At 40.7% G+C, this 20,585-nt stretch overlaps 1 protein-coding gene across 2 annotated transcripts in view; it reads right to left on the bottom strand.

The window, feature by feature from the left end:
• necab3 (N-terminal EF-hand calcium binding protein 3) overlaps positions 1–20,585 on the bottom strand; it is a 96,386-nt gene that overhangs the window by 48,771 nt on the left and 27,030 nt on the right. For both annotated transcript variants that reach the window (XM_088607467.1, XM_088607466.1), the window contains exon 2: positions 13,745–13,769. In XM_088607467.1, the coding sequence (XP_088463593.1) occupies positions 13,745–13,769 (25 nt within the window). The remainder of the gene's footprint in view (positions 1–13,744; positions 13,770–20,585) is intronic.

Genomic DNA, 20,585 nt, shown 5'->3' on the forward strand with positions numbered 1-20,585 from the left:
CACCAGAGTTTGTACATATAAAATAGCTAAATATGATCTGTGTAAGGTATTTTGGATAAAAATGTCAGCCCCCCAAAATAAATACATTAGATGAATTGATCTTTTCATTTATTGTATGATAAATTGGAATGTAAATGAAATAAATCTATAATTGTCCCGAATCACCCGCTGTGCAAACGGAAGGATTGACCCTGTGTGGTACCTTAGGTGGTCAAGAGGCAAGAAGTTAGCTTCCAAAGTAAACGGGGGCTAGATGAGAGACTTGCTCAAAGGATAGTTCCGTGGTTCGTATCGTGAAGAGTAACGAGCAGGCTTCCTATCCAAAAGAGGGCTAGGCGAGAGACGTGGTCAAAGGCAAGTTTCATAGTTCCTATCAAGAAAACAAAGGTGAGCTAGGAGCTCCGAAGAACGACCAATACCGAGCGAAGAGCAGAGGGTTCTGGAGGGTTTAAGTATTGCACGAGGAAGAACGTGCGCTGATTGATGAAGTGCCGTGGTTGGTTGATTGGCAGGAGCGGTGAAGTTTGGCAGAAGTGCTCGGGGATGGAGTGTAATTAGCACGAGTGTGCTTCCGTGTGAGAATTTGGTGGAATGAGGGCGTGACAGTACCCCCCCTTCATGGACGGCACCGGACGCCCTAGTAGATCTATCCACGGAGGTACGATGGAAATCGAGGATAAGTGTCCGATCCAGAATGTCCTTCTCGTATTGCCGTGAACCCGCGTGACGTAGGGAGGTCTTTTGGAGAGAAGCCTTGGCAGATTTCTAAATGCGCCGTAGTTTTAAAAAGTAGTGGCGGACAGAAGGAATGTCCATGGCCAGAGTGGTTTCAGGGATGAGGGAGGCTTGGTATCCCAAGCAGAAAAATCCCAGGGAGCAGAAAAAAGGAGACAATCCGGTGGTTGAAGTGAGCAGCGAGTTGTGGGCATATTCCATCCAGGGGAGCAGTGCCAACCAGTCATCCTGAGCAGATGAGGTGTAGGACCTTAAGTAGGTGAGGAGGCTTTGGTTAGTCCTTTCAGCTTGACTGTTGGCCTCCGGGTGGTAGCCAGAAGTAAGAGAAACAAAGGTGCCTAAAGCCTTGCAAAAGGTCTTCCAGAATCTGGAAACAAATTGCAGACCCCTGTCGGAAACAATGTCACTAGGTATAACATGGAGGCAGAAGATGTGCTGGACAAAGAGGTCCACCATTACATTGGCCGAGGGTAAAGCAGGTAAGGGGATGAAATGTGCTGCCTTAGAGAACCAATCTGTCAAGACCATGATGGTGGTGTTACCACGACTCTTGGGAAGGTCAGTAATGAAATCCACCAACAAATGGGACCACGGGCAATCTGGAATGGGGAGAGGGTGGAGGAGGCCGGTCCTCTTACATAGTGGGGTCTTGGACCTCATCCACACAGGGCATGCCCGGACATAATCAGGGATGTCCTTCTTCATAGAGGGCCACCAGAACTCTCGGCTGATAAGGTCCAGGGTTCATTTGGTACCAGGGTGGCCTGCTGAGTGGGAATCGTGCCCTTATTGTAGGATTGAGGAACGCAATGAATTGGGGACAAAGAGCCTATCCGATGGACATTGTGGGGGAACGGTTGTGTTGGCGAGGGCACGTCTGACCTGGTGATCGATTGAGCTCTGGGCAACAGCGAGGATCTTCCTGGGAGGGAGGATGGGTTCGGGAATCTTGACAAGGTCTGGAGGGTCATGCAGGCAGGAGAGGGTGTTTGCCTTCAGGTTCTTAGAGCCAGGTGTGTATGTGATGACTAAATGGAATTTGGAAAAGAACAGGGACCACCTTGCCTGTCTAGGATTGAGGCGTTCAGCAGACTGGATATAGGCTAGATTCTTATGGTCGGTAATAATCACAAAGGGGTGTTGAGCTCCCTCAAGCCAGTGTCTCCACTCCTCTAGGGCCAATTTAATGGCTAGGAGCTCTCGATTACCCACATTGTAGTTGACCTCGGCAGGGGATAGTTTTCTAGAAAAGAAAGCACAGGGACGAGGAAAATTCTTTTCACCATGGCGTTGAGAGAGAACGGCTCCTACTCCGTATGCAGATGCATAAACTTCTACTATAAACGGGAAAGAGGGATCCGGGTGATGCAACAAGGGGGCTCTGGTAAAGAGGTGTTTGAGTCTAAGAAAAGCCTGGTTGGCCTCTGGGGTCCATCTGCCAATGTTGGAACCCTTGCTAGTAAGGGCAGTAATGGGGGCTGTGATGGAACTAAAGTTCTTGATAAAACTCCTGTAGAAATTGGCAAAGCTGAGAAAGCGTTTAATCTGCTTTAGATTGCAAAGAGCGGGCCAGTCCTAAATAGCAGAGACCTTAGATGGATGTATCTCCACTACCCCGGAAGAGATGATGTAGCCGAGGAAATGGATCTTGGACACATGAAAGGAGCATTTTTTCCAGTTTAGCATAAAGATTATTTTCAATGAGACGAGAGAGAATCTCGCGGACATGTGCTATATGATCCTTAATATTAGAGGAAAAAATCAGGATGTCATCCAAGTAGACCAAAACAAATTTGTGGATGAGATCCCTGAAGATGTCATTCATAAATGCCTGGAAGACAGATGGGGCATTGACGAGCCCAAAGGGCATCACAAGGTACTCGTAGTGCCCGTGTGTGGTCATAAAAGCAGTCTTCCATTCATCCCCCTTTTTAATCCGAATCAGATTGTAGGCCCACCTGAGATCCAATTTGGTAAAGATGGAGGCTCCACGTAGAGATTCTAAGGCTGCTGGTATAAGCATCAGGGGGTAGCGGTTCCAAATAGTGATTTTATTAAGGTCTCTGTAGTCAATACAGGGGCGTAAGGAGCTGTCCTTCTTCTTAACAAAAAAAAACAAAAACCAGCGTACGCAGGTGACATGGAGAGACGAATAAAACCAGACTGAAGGGATTCCCGGATGTATTCCTACAAGGCTCCAGACTCCACCCACAAAAGAGGATAGATACGTCCTCTGAGAGGTAGGGTTCCTGGAAGAAGATCAATCGCGCATTCGTAGTGGCAGTGCAGTGGGAGTGACAGAGCCTTTTGTTTACCGAAGGCTGAGTGCAGATCAGCGTATTGAGACGGAATGAGAGGCGAGTTGTCCTGTGGAAGTTGGGCTGAAGAAATCCTGACAGCAGCATGACATCAGACAGCGGGGACTCCAGACGAGGATCTCATTTCGTGACCAAGAAAAGTTGGGGGAATGTTTAACAAGCCAGGGGTAGCCTAGGAGGAGCGGGTGTGATGGAGAATCAAGGATGAGGAATTAGATTTGTTCCACATGGGTGGCGCCGATGGTGAAGGTAAGTGGAACTGTTTGCCGTTCAATCAATCCAGGTGACAGGGGGGAACCATCCAGGGAGTGCACAGAGACAGAAGGAGAGAGGGGCACTGTGGGGATTTTCTATTTCCTGGCAAGAGAGGCGTCTAGGAGGTTTTCAGCAGCACCTGAATCAATAAAAGCTGAAAGGGAGATCTTAAAAGTATTCCAGGACAGAAATACAGAGAGGAAAGGAGCCAAATGAACAGGAGAACGAGAGATATTGCTGACAGTGGTAGAGATTGAGCGCACCAGTCGGGTACTGGGAGGCTTAGTGGGACAGGTGGAAAGGGGATGACCTGGAGAACCGCAGTAGAGGCACAGTCCTTCCCGACGGCATCTGTCTTTTACCTCCGGGGTAAGTCGGATATATGACATTGCAGGTTGCTGTGGTGTCAGGGGAGGGGAGCCTGCGTCCTCCTGAAGTCGTTCTGTCTTCCTAGCCCAAAGACGAGCGTCAAATTCCACCACCTGGAAGATAGCAAGATCCAGAGAGTGGGGGCTAAGGGAAATAAGGACTAAGTGGTCTTTCAGTTCTTTGGAGAGACCCTTACGAAACCATATAAGGCATATAAGCGCCTCGTAGTTCCAGGCAGAGGCTGTGGCCAGAGCTTGAAATTCAATAACATAGTCTTGAAGGGGTCATAGCCTCTGTTGGAGTGAGGACAGGCAGAGATTAGAGAGGTCCGAGCTAGAAAGGTCAAAAGTCGTCTGGAGTTTCACGATAAAAAGGTAAAAATCCAAAAGTTCAGGGGCTCCTCTAGAAAATAAAGCCGTGACCCAATCCAGAGCCCTGGCCGTGAGGAGCAAAATAACAAAGCCAATAGCTTCACGATATGAAGGAAAGCGTTCATCTGGATGCATAAACAGCAATGAGCGATGAAACTCCGGCATTTACCAGGATTACCGTCAAACTTGTCTGGAGAGATCAGTGGCAGGGCTGCAGCAAGTGGTGAGGTGGCTGCTGCTACGGGGATGGGGAGCGGGGCAGGTGCCGGGATGGGCGAAGATGCCGGGGTGGGAGCCGAGAGCCGAGAGACCTGATCTGTGAGGAGCTAGAGGGAGTGATGGAACTGGGACAATGTTTGAGAGTGCTGGTTAAGTAGGGAGGATATAGGGTGTAGGTCCACGGGCTCCATGATCTGCGCCCGGTATTCTGTCACGAACGAGCCGCTGTGCAAACGGAAGGATGGACCCTCTGCGGTACCTTAGGTGGTCAAGAGGCAAGAAAGTAGCTTCCAAATTAAACGAGGGCTAGATGAGAGACGTGGTCAAAGGTCAAAGGCAAGTTTCTTGGTTCGTATCAAGAAAAGTCAGGAGAAGGTTCAGAAAACAAAGGTGAAGTAGGAGCTCCGAAGAACAACCAATACCAGGCGAAGAGCAGAGTGTTCTGGAGTATTGTGCGAGGAAGAAGGTGCGCTGATTGATGAAGTGTTGCGGTTGGCTGATTGGCAGGAGCGTTGTCGTTTAGCAGAAGTGCTCGTGGCTGCAGTGTTATTAGCGCGATTGCGCTTCCGTGTGAGAATGTGGTGGGATGAGGGCGTGACAATAATAAAAAAAATGTAGTGAGATTAATCTACTGTATCTGTCTAAACACAGATCCCTATCCTGATGCTGTGGTTATTATAATATTGGTAAATCAATATCCATAGGACAGATACTTTTTTAAATCTTTACCATCAGAAAGAATTGATCTTTCTATTACCATCTAAATAGGAATGAATCATTGCAGCTCGTTGCTTCAGCAGCTAAGTCAATGCTTAAAAAAGAGGACAGATAAAGTGCTGATAAATAACACTGCAAGCTCACAGGTGCCTGCTAAACCATTGAGAGTCACTGCTGGGCAGCAGCCTGAGAGCCCTCCTAGCCCTTGGGGGTTCTTGGCTGTCTGTGTACTTCTCCCTTGGGAACCTTAGTCTCAAATAGATTTAGACCAGTAATTTCTGGGTGGTATTGGTATTATATAGGTATTGGTCTACCAGCAAGACTTTTCTTCTGCACATGTATAAGGCACAGAATAATCCAGATCTGGGTTATCTTAAGGACTTATTTATTGTAATTGTATGAGTACAGCCAGTTCTTTATTATGAGATCCGCTGACTCACACCTTCTTACTCTACGAAAGACCAGGTTCTATACAGTAAGCGACACAGCCTTCTAGTGTGCAGCACCATGTCTGTGAAACTCACTGTCCAAATCCATTACAGGTTGTGTAACTGCTGACATTTTCAAAACTAGATAAAAACCTGTCTTTTCACAAAGGTTTTTAACATATCAAAATCCAAATCGATGGGTTTATTTCTCTAATTTATTTTTGCTTCTGTTGTTTATTTTACACGCACTATCATACAGCTTTTTTACAACGTGATCATACATAGAATCCAATTATTATTATTTATATGAAAGAGTTAGACTTTTGAAAACATATATAAAACATACTCGGGGTTAGTAATTCAGGGAAAAATGCAAAGCTGTGTTATGACTGCTAATAATAACTTACACTTATATAATGCTTTTCTGGACACTCCACTCAAAGTGCTTTACAGGTAATGGGGATCCCCTTTACCACCACCAATGTGCAGCCCCACCTGGATGATGCGATGGCAGCCATAGTGCACCAGTACGCTCTCCACACACCAGCTGTCAGTAGGGAGGAGACCAGAGTGATGAAGCCACTTTATAGATGGGGATTATTAGGAGGCCATGATTGATAAAGGCCAATGGGAAATATGAACAGGACACCAGAAAGTCAGGACCTCAGTTCAGTTAATCCGAAGGAAAGTGCCTTTTTACAGTACAGTATCCCTGTCACTATACTGGGGCATTGGGACCCACACAGGCTGCAGGGCGAGCGCCACCCACTGTCCCCACTAACTCCTCTTCCAGCAGCAACATTAGCTTTCCCAGGAGGTCTCCCATCCAGGTACTGACCAGGCTCACACTGCTGAGCTTCAGTGGGCTGCCAGTTGTGAGTTACAGAGTGATTATAGCTGCTGCCAAACACTTTATGTTCAGCTTCTGAGGAGCTCTGCTGCAAATAAAAATAATCACGATTCACATCTTAGCCAGAAGCCTAGTTTGGATATTACTTTCTCTGTTGTGTCCCAAATTCAATAATGGCCAGGTCTGATCTTACATGGCCACTCTAGGGAAGAGAAATCCAAACACAGACCAGGACAGGGTGAGAAATTGGTTTGACATCCCTGTGGTGTTAATATCCAAGGATTCAAGTACTTCCATTTTTGGGAGGATATTATTTATTATTTTTCCTTATCTTAAGATAGCTTGCTGTGAGCATCCGAACAAATGCAAGGACACAGGGTGAAAATAGGCAGAAGCGCATCTACTCAACCATGAAAAATATGAAACATTAAGACAGGCACTGATCAAACATGCTTCAGCTGTAATACACAGAAAATTATTGTTTGACTCACACTTTTGGAGGGTTGTTTGTGCCACAAGAATGAGATGTGATAAAAAATGACTTGCACATAAACAGGATCACTCTCAAAGCATGCTGGGCTCATGCAAGTTTTGCTCTAATTTCCCCTGTCTGAAAATGAAGCTCATTTGAGTCCAAGATTTATGGTTAATTAATTTTAAATTATTTTTACATTTGTTTTTCCTATCAGTTTTGTCTCCAGCTTAATTGCCCTCATCATAAGTTTTATCATTGCAAATTTTGGAGGAAGGGTACACCTGTAAAAATCAGCAATATCAGCAGAGTATTTCAGCAACAGTTAGTGTATTTTTTTGTGTGAGGGACAGAAGATATACTGGCCATCTGGCCATCTCACTGCCCCAAACTCAACTCAGTTGAAAACTGGTGGAATCTGCACTTATATCCAACACACTATCACCCTCATTGCAACTTCCACTAAGGGAGATCCTGCTGGAAAAATGGAATGAGATGGGAGTGGACCAAACATATTAAAAGACCTAGCAGAACAGTAGCCACATGCTGTGTAAGATGTTTTTTTTGCTGAACACAGTAGCTCAGATCTTTGGTCAGTGGGAATTCCTAATATTGTGAATATACTGCATATACTGTGTAATAAGCAACTGCAAGTTAGCATAGCATGTTATGATGGGTAAAAAACACAAATGAACTGTAATATGCACAGCTGTACGTAAGAAGTGACATTTATCTCTTGTGCTATTGTTCTTCACGGATGACAAACTGGAAGGCAAAAGCAGTTCATGTATTGATCTCCACAAATGACTGTTAAGATATAATTAACTGTTTGTATTCTGTTGGGTTGGTATATTTGCATCACACCCTTAAAATCTCATAAAAGACGGTTACTCTATCTTTGGGGAGACGGTTTGTGGTCCATTCATATCATCATTCCCAACAAATGTAGGATCACATACAGTATATACCCTATAGTTTTACATTTTTATGTATCACCCAATAGGAGTCACCAACTGCTTCTTTTAAGTCTCAGCTCACAGCAACAACCCCTGCGCCACAGAGAGAAAATGACTCTTACTGTTCACCAGTTCAGTTCACACAGTGCCTGACAGTGATGAGACTCCAATCCTCGTGGGGATTTTCTGAGACAAGACTGGCCCATTAATCTCAACCCTTCCTCAGTAGTGCTCTGTGCCCCCACTAGGGGAATCCTAGTCACAGTCAGCTAGCAACATGACCCCAGCTCGAGCCCGCGACATCAGGATCAACCTGCAACTGGAGCAAGAGCCTTCTCTTGTTCAGCTGCTCAGGAGCTCGACTACCCAAATACCGATTGATCTACAAATTGGACAACAAAAGTTCCTTTACGAGCGCAGGGATTGCTGGAATCCATCTCAAAACAAGGTGATGGTATTTTTCTGTTGTGCTTTTACAGTTGTAGAAATGTGGGTGAGGAGGCACAACACATTGATTGAGACAGGCCTATTAGTAGCAGCTGGAAAATAAACTATAGAGCAGTTGAATAAAGTTATAAAAGATACTAAGCTATGGTACTTGAACCTCCTGTATGTTGCTTGAGGGGTTTGTAAAGTGTCAAATGAAACAGCTCGATGGGCAGGCATATCAGAGGAGCACTTCCACATTCTCCCCCTGTGGTTCAGGGCTCAGGGTGTGAGCCAGGATGCAAAACACAATCGCCCAATCTAAATTCTCAAATGAAAAAAATGTTACCATTAATTGTCAGTCATGAAATTGACTTTCCTTTCAATTGCACACTGTGACCATTTGATCTTGTTTTACTTTGATAATATTTGCAAACTTTTAAAACATTTGCTATTCATAGAAAATCGTTGACATGGGCTGGTTAAAACATTCTCTTAGCCTAATTGATTTTCCCTAGACTGTTGGAGACAGTTTGTATGAAGGCTCTGAGTTAATTCAATAAAAAGATCAAATAAAAGATCTGATCCTGGTCCTGTCTTGTTGTGTTTAAGATTCAAGAGATTCAATGTGGCTATTGGGTCACGTGTTTTTCTCTCCAGGTCTCTGTCAGCCTTCAATCAGAGACAGGCTGTACTGATGGTCTGGCCAAGGACAGTCTAACAGAAGAGTGCCTTTGCCATTAGACCTGTCGGATTGGATCAGCAGGACCCATGAGTGAGCGCAGTCTCTGAACTGCCTTAATTAAGGCCTGTCAACAGGGAATAAAGCACATTGTATATATATTCAATGATTTATGCAGTTATCCACTTTCTTGCTCTTGTATTTATCTTTAATTGAATCAACTTTTGTGATCCTTGCCAGTCTTGCCAGTGCCAGCAGGCACCGGCAAATGCATAACAGCATTAAGTTTTAAACAGACTTCCAGCAGAACACAGAAGACCAGAACCTGTATGTCTGCTTCATACAAGGTTAACAAATAACAGGATCAGTTATTGAGTTTTATTCTTAATTCCCCGTGTAAGAAATGGTCCATTTTTTAATGTAAGTCTCTATTAGACAGAATATTTCTAAGATTTATTTTATTCCACATCTTGTATTTCCAATGCGATAAAATTAAAACAAAGCTGACTATAAGCATGATGGAGTGAATAAATAATAAAACAATATACTCGGGAAATCCAGAAAGATAAAAATTGCAGGAAATGGTGGTGGCTTTTATTTATGTAAATAATTATACTCTGATAAAATAACAATATATAATATTTAGTAATTTACAAATTATAGGTATAGTACCAGTCTTAGTACACAACTCTGTTTTAGTGTATGTTCTTTTTAAACAAGACTGATCTGTAAAAGCATACTTTCACTTCAAATTCTAGAATAATTTCTATGAATCAATCAATATTTCCAAAATTAATCTTACTTACGATTATTGGCTAATTAATGTCAATTGAGAAAAAAATATTATCTTCATTGATGACATGAAGACCGGAGAACAACACCTGGTAGTCCAGAGCCTTGTATCTGCAGAACATACAACATAAGGAGTTTTCTCTTTCATTATGATGAATTTCACATTTTATGCCCTGGACATTTTATGTCAATCTGTACTTCTGTGATTACTTTAATTACTCATAGACCTACTTTTAATGAGTGTAATTGGATTAGTTTTATTTTCAACACTGGTATACTGATATGCTGTACCAATTACTAAGCTTTTACTGCAGAGCAAAGCTTTCAAATAATTTTTGGGAGGAGCTGAAAGTGGTTTGCAGGACCAGAATCTGTTCATGTTATCTTAACAAGAATTTAGTGGAGGGGCAGCTCAGTTTGTATGATAAGGGCTCAGAAAGATGTGCATGTAAGGCAGAGAAGCACCTCAGAATTATTCTACAGACATTTGCTAAGCATTTTTACGGACAAACACACTCCAAAGCTCTCCTGACCTTTCTGCTGTGCAAGAAAAAGCATCCCAGAAAGAAATCTGCTCAGCTCAAATAAACACTGCGAAAAAAAGTAGGCCAGCATTTTTCTTTTATTTAGTGGCTCAAATGATTCCGATTTTGCTCTCCAGATATTACACTTAAGACCGGCATACTGCTGGTATCCATAGAACAAACTCGCCACTCAGAGAGGAATTGAAACAAACATCAGGATCTCAAATTGGAGATCTTAAATAATCTTTAATAAGTGATGTGTCTGAAACGTAATTAGTGGCATCTTGTTCTTACATAACTCTCTCCCTTCCAAAACAGAAATATTGAAGCAGTTGGGAATTCAATACCTTTTCTAACAATACCGGTCGCACCAAAGAAAATCAATTTATTTGCACCTGTCTACTCATGACGACACATTAAATGGAGTTTAACAACAACAGTTCAGGAGGGATGATGGCAATTCAATTTGCCTTTGCTGTCCTTAATCGTAATTGTTCCTGGCATCATTTCCTAAAAAAATTGTTATAAAACAACGACTGGGTCACTCCTCTCTCTCCCCAGCCAAGCTGGTTAAACCAAATTTACTATGACTAAACACTCAATAAACATGTATTCAATACATTTAATTCTGGATGAATCCTCATGAACTCAAGGATGGGGTGTAAGTACAATCTCCATTCTGACCATCTGTGTGTTATGTTCACATATTACACTTTCCGTTTTCATTCTTAAGCATCTCTTTATGCCAAACAAACTGTACAAACTGTCCAGCTCTAGTAATGAAACCGACAGCTTAGGATTCTTCATTAAATGGTTGGATGAGAGTCTGGGAGAAATAATAGTCAGTCAAACAAGCAAGAAGCACTTGCTCTTGTGATTTCACAGAAGATGTCTTAGATGTGCATTTCTCTTTTTTGGAGTGTTTGAGCTTCCACTTTTTTGGTAAACCACGGCATTTACAAACCCAGTAAGAAGCCCTTTAATTGGTGCTACTCATTTCCTCTGCCTAGTCTAAATAGTGAGCTTCTTTCGTCTCTTGACATTAGGCCTTTACCATCGCCTGCAAAGGCAATTATCCAAACACAAGGTTATTACATCAGACACATCAGGGTTCCTGGTAAAAAGCAAGGCTCTAAACCATGTGATCTTGAAGATGTACTTTTCTTTACTCAAACATTATCTTCCTAGGAAGACTGCATGAAACTAAACCAATTAATTTGTAAAAAAAAAAGGACATGCATTTTCTTCTGAAATGACTTATTCTACATGCATAAAATGCATAGCCTTTCTTTCTCTCTCCTTTTTAAGCACGTCAAGTGTATCATATAGGAAATAATTTTTCATTTTAATCTTTTAATATTTTCCCCCTCCTTATTCAGTTGGGAACGGTTTGGGAAAGATGTGATTTGTCCTCCTGTCTCACTGCTGTGCTCACAAAATGGCTGTAAAGGATTGAACAGCACAAAAGAGCAAAATGTTCAGATTAACTTAACTGCTTTCTTATACTGTAGTCTCCAAACCACAGAGCACCAGTATTTTTCAGGGGACTGACAAAGAACCAGCAGCTTTTGTATGTGTTAAAATAAAAACAAGATCCAGACTAGTACCCTTCTGCACCAGAGTGGCAGTACCCATGATGCAACAAAACTGAAAAGTTTGATTTGTTTGGTTATTTATTTTTGCATTTCCCAATAATGGGTTTTGGCATCACAAGTCTGGCATCACAATCATGTATAAATTAAACTCTCTTCCTTTTCACTCAGTCAGCTCCACCTCACCCAGCCCATTATTTGCAATTCCTATGACAGTCTCACAGTCAGATTTTAGAGGTGAAAAAACATCTTGTGACCTCCAAGTCATAGGGCTCAAAATGCAAAGTAGGAGTGCTGTTATTCGCTTAATTACATTCAGATATAAGATGTATTTACACATCTTAAAAATGTGCCTTTTCTGAAAATTAAGTTTTCTGAAGAAATACAAACCTATTTCTCATTGTCCATTCAGACTGGTCTTACTTTATTTACCTTCTTTGAAAAACAATTAGAGACTCTAAAACCCTTTAAATTCCAATTATCTTAATTCCAAGCATCTTCCCTTTCAGTTCTCAGAAATAATCTTTCTGTTAATGACACTCATGAATACAGTAAGTTTTAATTTAAACTTGAAAGGAAAAGCAAAGAGCACAGATCTAAAGTATGAACAGTAATAAAATTAGAAACCAATGTGAAGGGTTTTTGTATACAGACTGAATCCTTTTATTGTAGCTCAAGACAGATCACTACAGTAACACTTATCCACCACATACAGAAGTCACGTTTGTACTCATGGACACAGTATCATCAGTGCATTTTTCAGGTTTTCTGCCTTAAATAAATTCTATGAAATTCTATGAAATACATCTCCAGTACAATAGCAAAAAGCTGCAGAAATAGAAATTGTACTTTTAAAAAAATCTCTGTCGCTCTGTCACTCTGAATGTCTGCACTTGTCATGTATAATGCCATCAATCTTGTTTGGCATTTGAGTGGTGTGAATGGGCTTTATACCTATTCCATCATCGTCATCATACTTCATTAGGTCCATTTCTTGTCCTCTCTTTGGAGGCATCTATTGCTCCTGTAATTCTTTTCCTAGACCTGTCACATGAGTACACCTGGATGGCTCCAGACTAGATTGAAGCATTCTCTAAAGAGAAAAATGAGCACACACGGGACTTTGAAAAGGACCTGCATTTGGAGTATCACTGGAAATCTTCAACACTCTCTTCCTTGGAAGTAAATTGGCATGATATGTGTTGATCTAATCAAAATAGTCATTTCAAGCCATGGATATTACAGATTTTACCCGATTCTTTTATTTCTATTACAATGTATGTATTGTAGTGAGCAGTGCATTGCATTGACTCTGTCCTGAACCACTAAAAACCTCTAAATAAAATAACCTTCTACGACACATCAGAAATGGAAACGGACCTTAATTGTGCATTTAATATCAGTTAGCTTATTATCTTTGGAAATAACATTTTGGCATTCCCTTAAATATTATATTGTAGGTCAAAAGACCTATACAAAGAGTCTTTGTGAGATGTGGCTTAGAAATGTGTGCTTTATTGTGGTGGGGGTTTTAAACCTGTCAAGCACAAGCTTCAGACTAGTTTCAGGGCAATCGGCATTCACATAGCAGCTGCAATGAGTGATTTTATTACTTCTCAAATGGATGTGTGGATGCACTGGTAGCATGTTCTCATTAATCATCACAAAGTACTCAGCAAAATACCACTAACAGTATTTTATGTAGTCCTACAATGCAGATTGTTACTTTAAACGTTCACCAGAGTCTATGTGTAACCTAGCTGAAATTTCAGTACAATTGTTAGTGATTCTTATCACAATAAAAGGGACTTACTGATACACTTCCAAGAAACTTAAAATTAGTTGCTAAAAAATAGGAGCTATCTCAGTAGATCAGACATTCTTGTTAGTTTTCATATGGTAATCTGAATGGCAATTTCAGGTTATCTGAACATCAGTTAACAGATTAAAAGATCACTCAAAGTCCATTTTTGATTACATTGCTTTTAAACACCAACAGTTTGTATTTCCGAAAGGTAGGTATATAACATGAACTCACCATTCTTGTCTGCCCTTCGAAACATCTGAAAGAAAAAGAAGAAAAGGTTAATATCTGTTAAAGAACAGGTAGATGTTCATTCCATGATGAAAGGTAAAAAAAGAAACACAATATTTCAGCTGTGGAGGCTTCACTTAAAATAGCTGCCACTTAGCTATTTTCAGTCTGCACACGGATGCTGAAGACAGTTAACAGTGAAATAATGTCTAATCTAGGTTTTATAATGGGTCTGCACATTTCAGTAATGGTAGCTGCCTGCCTTGCTGTGGGTGATTCACCAGAAACCTGTCCTCTCGTTTACAGCCTGTTGAGTGACAAGGACTCAGACTGCATGCTCTATACCACATGGAAGGACTCTGTCATTCACATTCACAGTCTTTGCATGAGTCTGAACGGGCTATGATATCCATTATGGCAGTAGTGTGGAGGAGTGATTAGGGCTGTGGGTTCAAATCCCATGTGGGGACACAACACACTTGAGCAAGATACTTCACTTTGATTGTTCCAATTAAATTCCCAGTTGAATAAATGAGCACAAATGTAAGTGAGTGTCATCCGTTTGAATGACTCTCTTCTAATGAGTTTGTAGCCCCGTTGCTGCCATCTGCCCAATTATGAAAAAATGATCGGGGGAAAGGTTACAGATGAGAGAAAGCCATCATGCTCATTTGAGTAATCCACAGATATTATCCAGAGGATCCCAGGGAATTGGCTTCAACAAAATGGTTTGGCTCGTCCCAGACACCAACTACACTTAGTGTAAAAAATGTGCTTCATCTTGTAAGTCCTAAATATATGTCCACTTCATTTCCAGTTATGCACTTTTGCACTTGTTACACAGCTGAACTTGAAGCAATTTGGATTCCCTGAGCTGAAGATTGTAGAGATTACGTTTTTTTAACCTACCAAGCATAACATTTCATTTAGAGCAGAATTATTCTAGCTGCTCTTATAGGAACTAATGCCAGGCCAACTAATGTTCTCCAGGTTTTATAGGTGTCTTTCAGTTAACCACTCCTGGTTAATTGTTTTAAAAACAGCAAAGATGGATAAAGGTAAAAAATGGCAATCTTGCTTGTATTCAAGTGACAAAATCAAGTGAATATAAGAAGTGTAAAAATCCTAAACCCACTGGGGTCTGCTGGTGTCCGTGCGTACCCTGCTAATTGCACAGATGGGACAGCGGGTGATGGAGCTGGCCTGCTGAGAACTGTGGCACCCAGACTTGAGCCAAGAAAGTGTTCCCTCACCCTCCTTTCTCTCTTCACTTCAAAGACCCTTCAGAAAGCGCTACTTTAATCTAAATTTGTATTTCATTCCGGTGTGCATCTCCAGGCCGGTGGCTGTAAAAATTTCACATTATTAGAGAGCTCATTTTCCAGTGAGACTAGGCAGGGGGAAGGCATGAAGGTTGTTAAGGGAAAGTCTGATTCGCTCTTCTAATCATCAGTTTCCCTGTTCACAGAAGTGAGCGCTCTTGAGACGTAAAGGCACAATGCACATCAATCATTGCTGAGCAGGGGGCAGCTTTACTGCTTGTTCTTTTATCAGGCCCTATTTGCTGAAATTAATGAACCTGCTTGAGCTCAGTCACCACCTGTATCAGTTCTTACTCAATAGTTGCATAACACATGATGACCTCAATAGAATTGCATACTAATCAGCAGGTAGCACTTATGTGTCACCTGTGTTTCAGAGTTGGTTGTTTTCTTTTCTTGAGGACATTCCAGACACACTTTATAAACTAGCTGTCTTTTGTTTCACTTTTGCAATTGTATTTGGATCCAGTTTAGAGGAAAACTGGTAGTGTAGCTTGCTAAAAGTTAAACCTGGATTTTTTCATTTTCCCATATTTTTGGTACGACTAAGACAGACTTCTGCTTTTCTGACAAATTGTATCCCCCAGTCTGTCTTGATTTACTGTGTTCCTGCAAGCAATTTCACAATGTTTTATTTTACCACACTATATTGTTACAAATATTGGGATACAAAGCTAGGGAAATATCAGGAATAACTGAGTGTGCATAATATCTAAATTAAATAATCATGAACCCAAATTGATAGATGGTTTTGCCACACAACATAAATATACAACATCCATGTAATGCTATTTACAAATGTATACACTAGGCATCCCAGAAACCTTGTTTTCTAACCACCTAGAAAAACCACAGACTGCTATGGAGTATTCAAACTCTTATATAACACCTACAAAGGCCAAATGAAGAGAAGAATACAACCTACGATTTAATCTCTCTCTGCAAACCTGGATGCTGCAAAGTGAATGGGAACCTACTGATTCTAAAAATGTATCCAATAACCAGAAGAGGCTATTTTTAACCCATGGGATCTTAACACCAGAAATCAAAGTTCACATCAACAACAACAACACAATAGCAAAGTCTCTTAACAAGGTTCAAATACATAACTTCAATCTTGTCTTCCTGGATAATCAGGACAAGGGGCTCTCTCCTTCTGTCTTCCTCTCCTGTGTCACATTGTCTCTTTTAATCTGTCTGTACCTGCTTGTTTTTATGCTTTTATGTTCTTAGACTCTTGGTTGACACTTATTAATTTACCCAGAACTTAATTTAACTAAAGTAAACGAGGTGAACTTTACCATTGCTTAGATCACTGAATCTGGGATCCCTGCATCTCAATAAATATCCTCCTTGCTTTGAAACTTGAAATGTTGTCAATAGCCTGGTGTTACCCATTGCATTTAGATTCTCGAAAAGGCACTATATAACATTAACTTGCTAAATATTTCAAGGAAAAACAGCCTTTGAATGGTCTTCAGGAAGCAGACTGTGAGGCTGGGTACATTAGAAAATAGGAAACATTAGTTCCAATTTCTGTCTCACAATGGAGTAGGACTCTCGGCTGACACTTTTCACACAGAAAACTGAGCATCACATTATATTAATGAAAAGCTCATTAAAGCAAGGTTAATCTATTATGAAAGTGAGGGGGGGGGCACATGGCTGTGTGTCTGAAGTGATTTGTTCATTTAATTTAAGATAACTAGCAAATGAATTTTTCTATTACAAAAAAAACTGCCGAGCTCCAGCTTTTTAACTTCAGTGCCTCATAATGAGTGTTGATGAAAATTGTTCACACAAGGGAGCATTAAGGAAAGAAAATGAAAAAGTGGAAGTTACGTGATTGGAATTCCTTATATACTGCAAGAAATAATCACATAATGAAATCAAACTGTGGTAGAAAAGAGCCTCAGCAATTAATACTTTTTATGTAATTATTACCTTATTGTCATAAGATAATATGCTTTTAAACAGGAAAAAGACATAGCAAAATATGAGTATACAATTACAATCTCAAAAATACTGCACTTAAATTTTAATTTACAAAATATTCAAAACCACACTATCCATGAATAAACTACATTATTGTAGGGAAACCGTGGTAACTTGGCAGAAATACAGAGCTGTAGAATTTTATAAGGGCTATAGTAATGGAAAATTGATTCTTTAGTACTTTACTCTTTCAGTTAGAAAAGCACAATTTCCTGAATGTCCCTCTGTCTCCTTGCAATGCAGAATGGTGAACATCTCAAGTCAAGATCAAAAGATTTATAGATTTAGAATCTGAGACACCACTTCAAGTGACACAACATGCATTTCAAATAGTACAACAATCTTGTTTTTGTTTTCTGCAAAAATATGGTCAGTCCCAGAGGCTACAATTATGTATAAAAGGCAATAAATCACACAGTGATATTAATACATTTAAAAGGACAATGTTTTAAACTGAACTAAGAATTGATATATCTGGTATCTCCAATGAGATACTATACTGTTTGACCAAACAGTATTTGACCAAATTGTTCCATTTTCATGCAAAGAACTATAATACATCAAGACTTGTATACAAAAATAAGCTGATCCTCATGTTTTGTGCTTGATAAAGTACTTTATTTGCAACACACATAATAACACCAGGGAGAATTCCTTTCAAGGGCAATTAGAAAAACAAAACAGAAATAAAAGTAACAGTACACCAGCATGCTTGTACATTTGCATACCTCAAGGTGCATCTTCAAAATGCTAATGAGTCCATCAAGAAAACAATTACACCTATGAACCTTGTTTCCTCATCAGCACTTAAAAATAAAATATGAGAATGCAATAATGTTTTCTTTGCAAAAGCTGAACATGTTAATCAGATAAAACAAAAGCCAGAGTAACGGAGTCAAGTCTGACAGTATAACTAATGGGTGAGGGGGGGGGGGATTTTATTATTTGATGTTTATGGTGAGAAGAGAATTCACATCAAATTACCAGCCCCCAGTACAGCTTGGTATGGTCTCAAATAACAAGGATAATGGTTTGACAACAACATTCCAATGTAAATTTGAAAGGGATTTAGTTGTTTTAAAATTTAAATTTAATCTGAGCAAACATGCTTAGGTTCGCCATGTATTTGCAACATTAGCAACACTTTCTAAAGCATTTTACTTATGAAAGGCCTGGACATATAACACTATGTTATATAACACTGCATGTGCTAAGAGAAACCCATTTACACATGTCCCTGAAAGCAGTGATGCCTGTCTTGAGATTAGAAACTCTTTAATAACTCATTAGTCTGTTTCCACACAGTGATTAACATGCTGGAAATGATTGCATATATACACACACCTGTTTTTTTTTTCTTTTGTTGAAATGAAGAAGACCAATCACAGCAAACTGGAGCAAAATGACTGCACAAAACAGAGTCCAGGTGCAGCTTTTACTGAGGACTGGACACAAGCGCACTTCATTCAAGTGAAGGCAATAGCGAGTATGATTATCAGCACCTGCATGGAAGTCCTGCAGTGCTCATGTTTCTCAGAAGGGCTGAGAAGGGCTGCTGTCACGCAGGCTATCTGCCAAACTTTCTCCCAGCCGCCCACTCACACTTACCTGCTGAGAGTCTCAGGGCTCTGCTAATGATGGCAGCAAGTCCAAGAGTTGTACTGCTGAGCTAGACAGTGGCACCAGGCCATCACAGTGTCCCTGAAACAAGTCTGCTTCAGTGTCAAGTGAAGACTGCAGATTCTTGACACAAGAACAAGGTGGCTTTTCCTGCTTAATTTAGGACAGTTCATTCTGACAGCTTGATTATCCTGCTGGTAATCTGTGAAGCAAGGCTCAAATTCCAGTCTCAGACTTCACTACTCACTAGAATCAGTGTCATAGCAGAGTCCTGCTCCAAGACAGTTCATATACTAATCATCTACCAATTTACAAGGTATAACGACTTCCAAGAATCAGATGCTTTATGAATGCTGACAATTTTAAAAGAAGGATAGCATCAGAGGTAAAAATCATCACGTTATCAATTGAATAAATTGCTTCTTCAAAATCAGTGAGTAGAAAACAATTCAGTGCCATAAGTTATCAGTTTCCAGATCTAACATCACTTGATTCAGTGGTTTTCAACATTATTACCCCTGTTTCTCTGTTTTTTCATCATCACTTAATCACAGGTGCTAATTGATGCCTTTAATCAATCTTGCCATTACTTGTTTTTCTGTTGGTTGTCCCAGAAATATCCTACTTCAAGTATACTGTTGCATGTACAAAACCCTCCCCAACTTGTTTATTAAGAGTTTGGTACTATTCCATGTTTCTGTTTATTTTGGGATTTTGCGTCTCCCTGTTGTGGACATCATCAGAGAAGAAGATAGCAGACTTGCTAAACAGTCAGTAACACATCAATCAGCTTTCAAAGAGCTGACTGGCTGGAGCAGAAATATCTCAAACTAGGGTTCGCAGTTTCTTCAACTGTTTCAGAGGAGCTGTTGTCTCCAGTATTGATATGTTTCCAAATAAAACACAAATGTCATTAATAGTATGGGGGCTTAATGAGGTTCTAAGTTTAGTTGAAGATTAGAATGTTAAGGGAAAAATAAGTTATAAGTCCAGATTGTTAAAAATTTAATTCACACTTCAACATCCCTGCAGGCAGACATGCTTATTTAGAGCCAACTCAATCGTTTTCTAATTCAGCATATCTGCCCACTGGGACAAAAAAAAGGCGCTTAACTGTGAATTTAATTTTAAACAAATCCTCGAATATCCAGGCCTTTTTTCCTTATCATTCAGCAAAATGAGCAACTTAAATTATTTTGAAGAGCAATGACTGTTCAACTCACTTTCAGATGACGTGCAAAAGTTGTTCATGACTTGAATGAGCGAGCCTGCAAAGGGTGGTATGGCCTGTGGAAAGTGTGAAGAGTATCTCGCAGATGTTATGCCAAAAGTGTTCTACCGAGTCAACCAGCACCAGTCTTGAGTTTTTCACCAGCTGTCACACACAGAATTCCAGCTGCTCTCACAGCGCCAACATTGGCACAGTACCTTGGAAGTGGTCACAGGCTGCTAGGATAGCTTCATAATTCTCCACCTCCTCACACGACAGGTCCAGTTACACTCCCTGGTCCTCCTTGTCTACACTCACCACCAGCTGTATGGCCTTCTCCACTGACCTGCCATTTAGGTGAGCAACCAGCTCAGATTTCTTCTTGAACACCCCCCACAGACCTTGCCCAGTAAGGTGCCCAGCTCTGAGCACTGCCATTTGGCTTCTTGTCTGGTAAATCCTGAAACATCTGCTCTCCCGAACTCCTGAACCTCCTTTTCTCCATCTTTCTTGCTAAAGCTTGCCTCCCATTGAAACCTTTCGACCAGCTCCACAATGGAAGTCTGAATCAGTCAAAACAGGTTTCATCTGCCATTTTTCCATCTTCCATACTCACTTAGGGTTGAGAAGAGAAAGAAAGGGAATACATTTCTCCTTAAATAGGGTGGAGAAGATGGAGGAGTAAGATGAGAGGTTA

The sequence above is a fragment of the Lepisosteus platostomus genome, chromosome 15, assembly GCF_059453375.1.
Source record: "Lepisosteus platostomus isolate fLepPlt1 chromosome 15, fLepPlt1.hap1, whole genome shotgun sequence".
NCBI classification, from domain to species: Eukaryota; Metazoa; Chordata; class Actinopteri; order Semionotiformes; family Lepisosteidae; genus Lepisosteus; species Lepisosteus platostomus.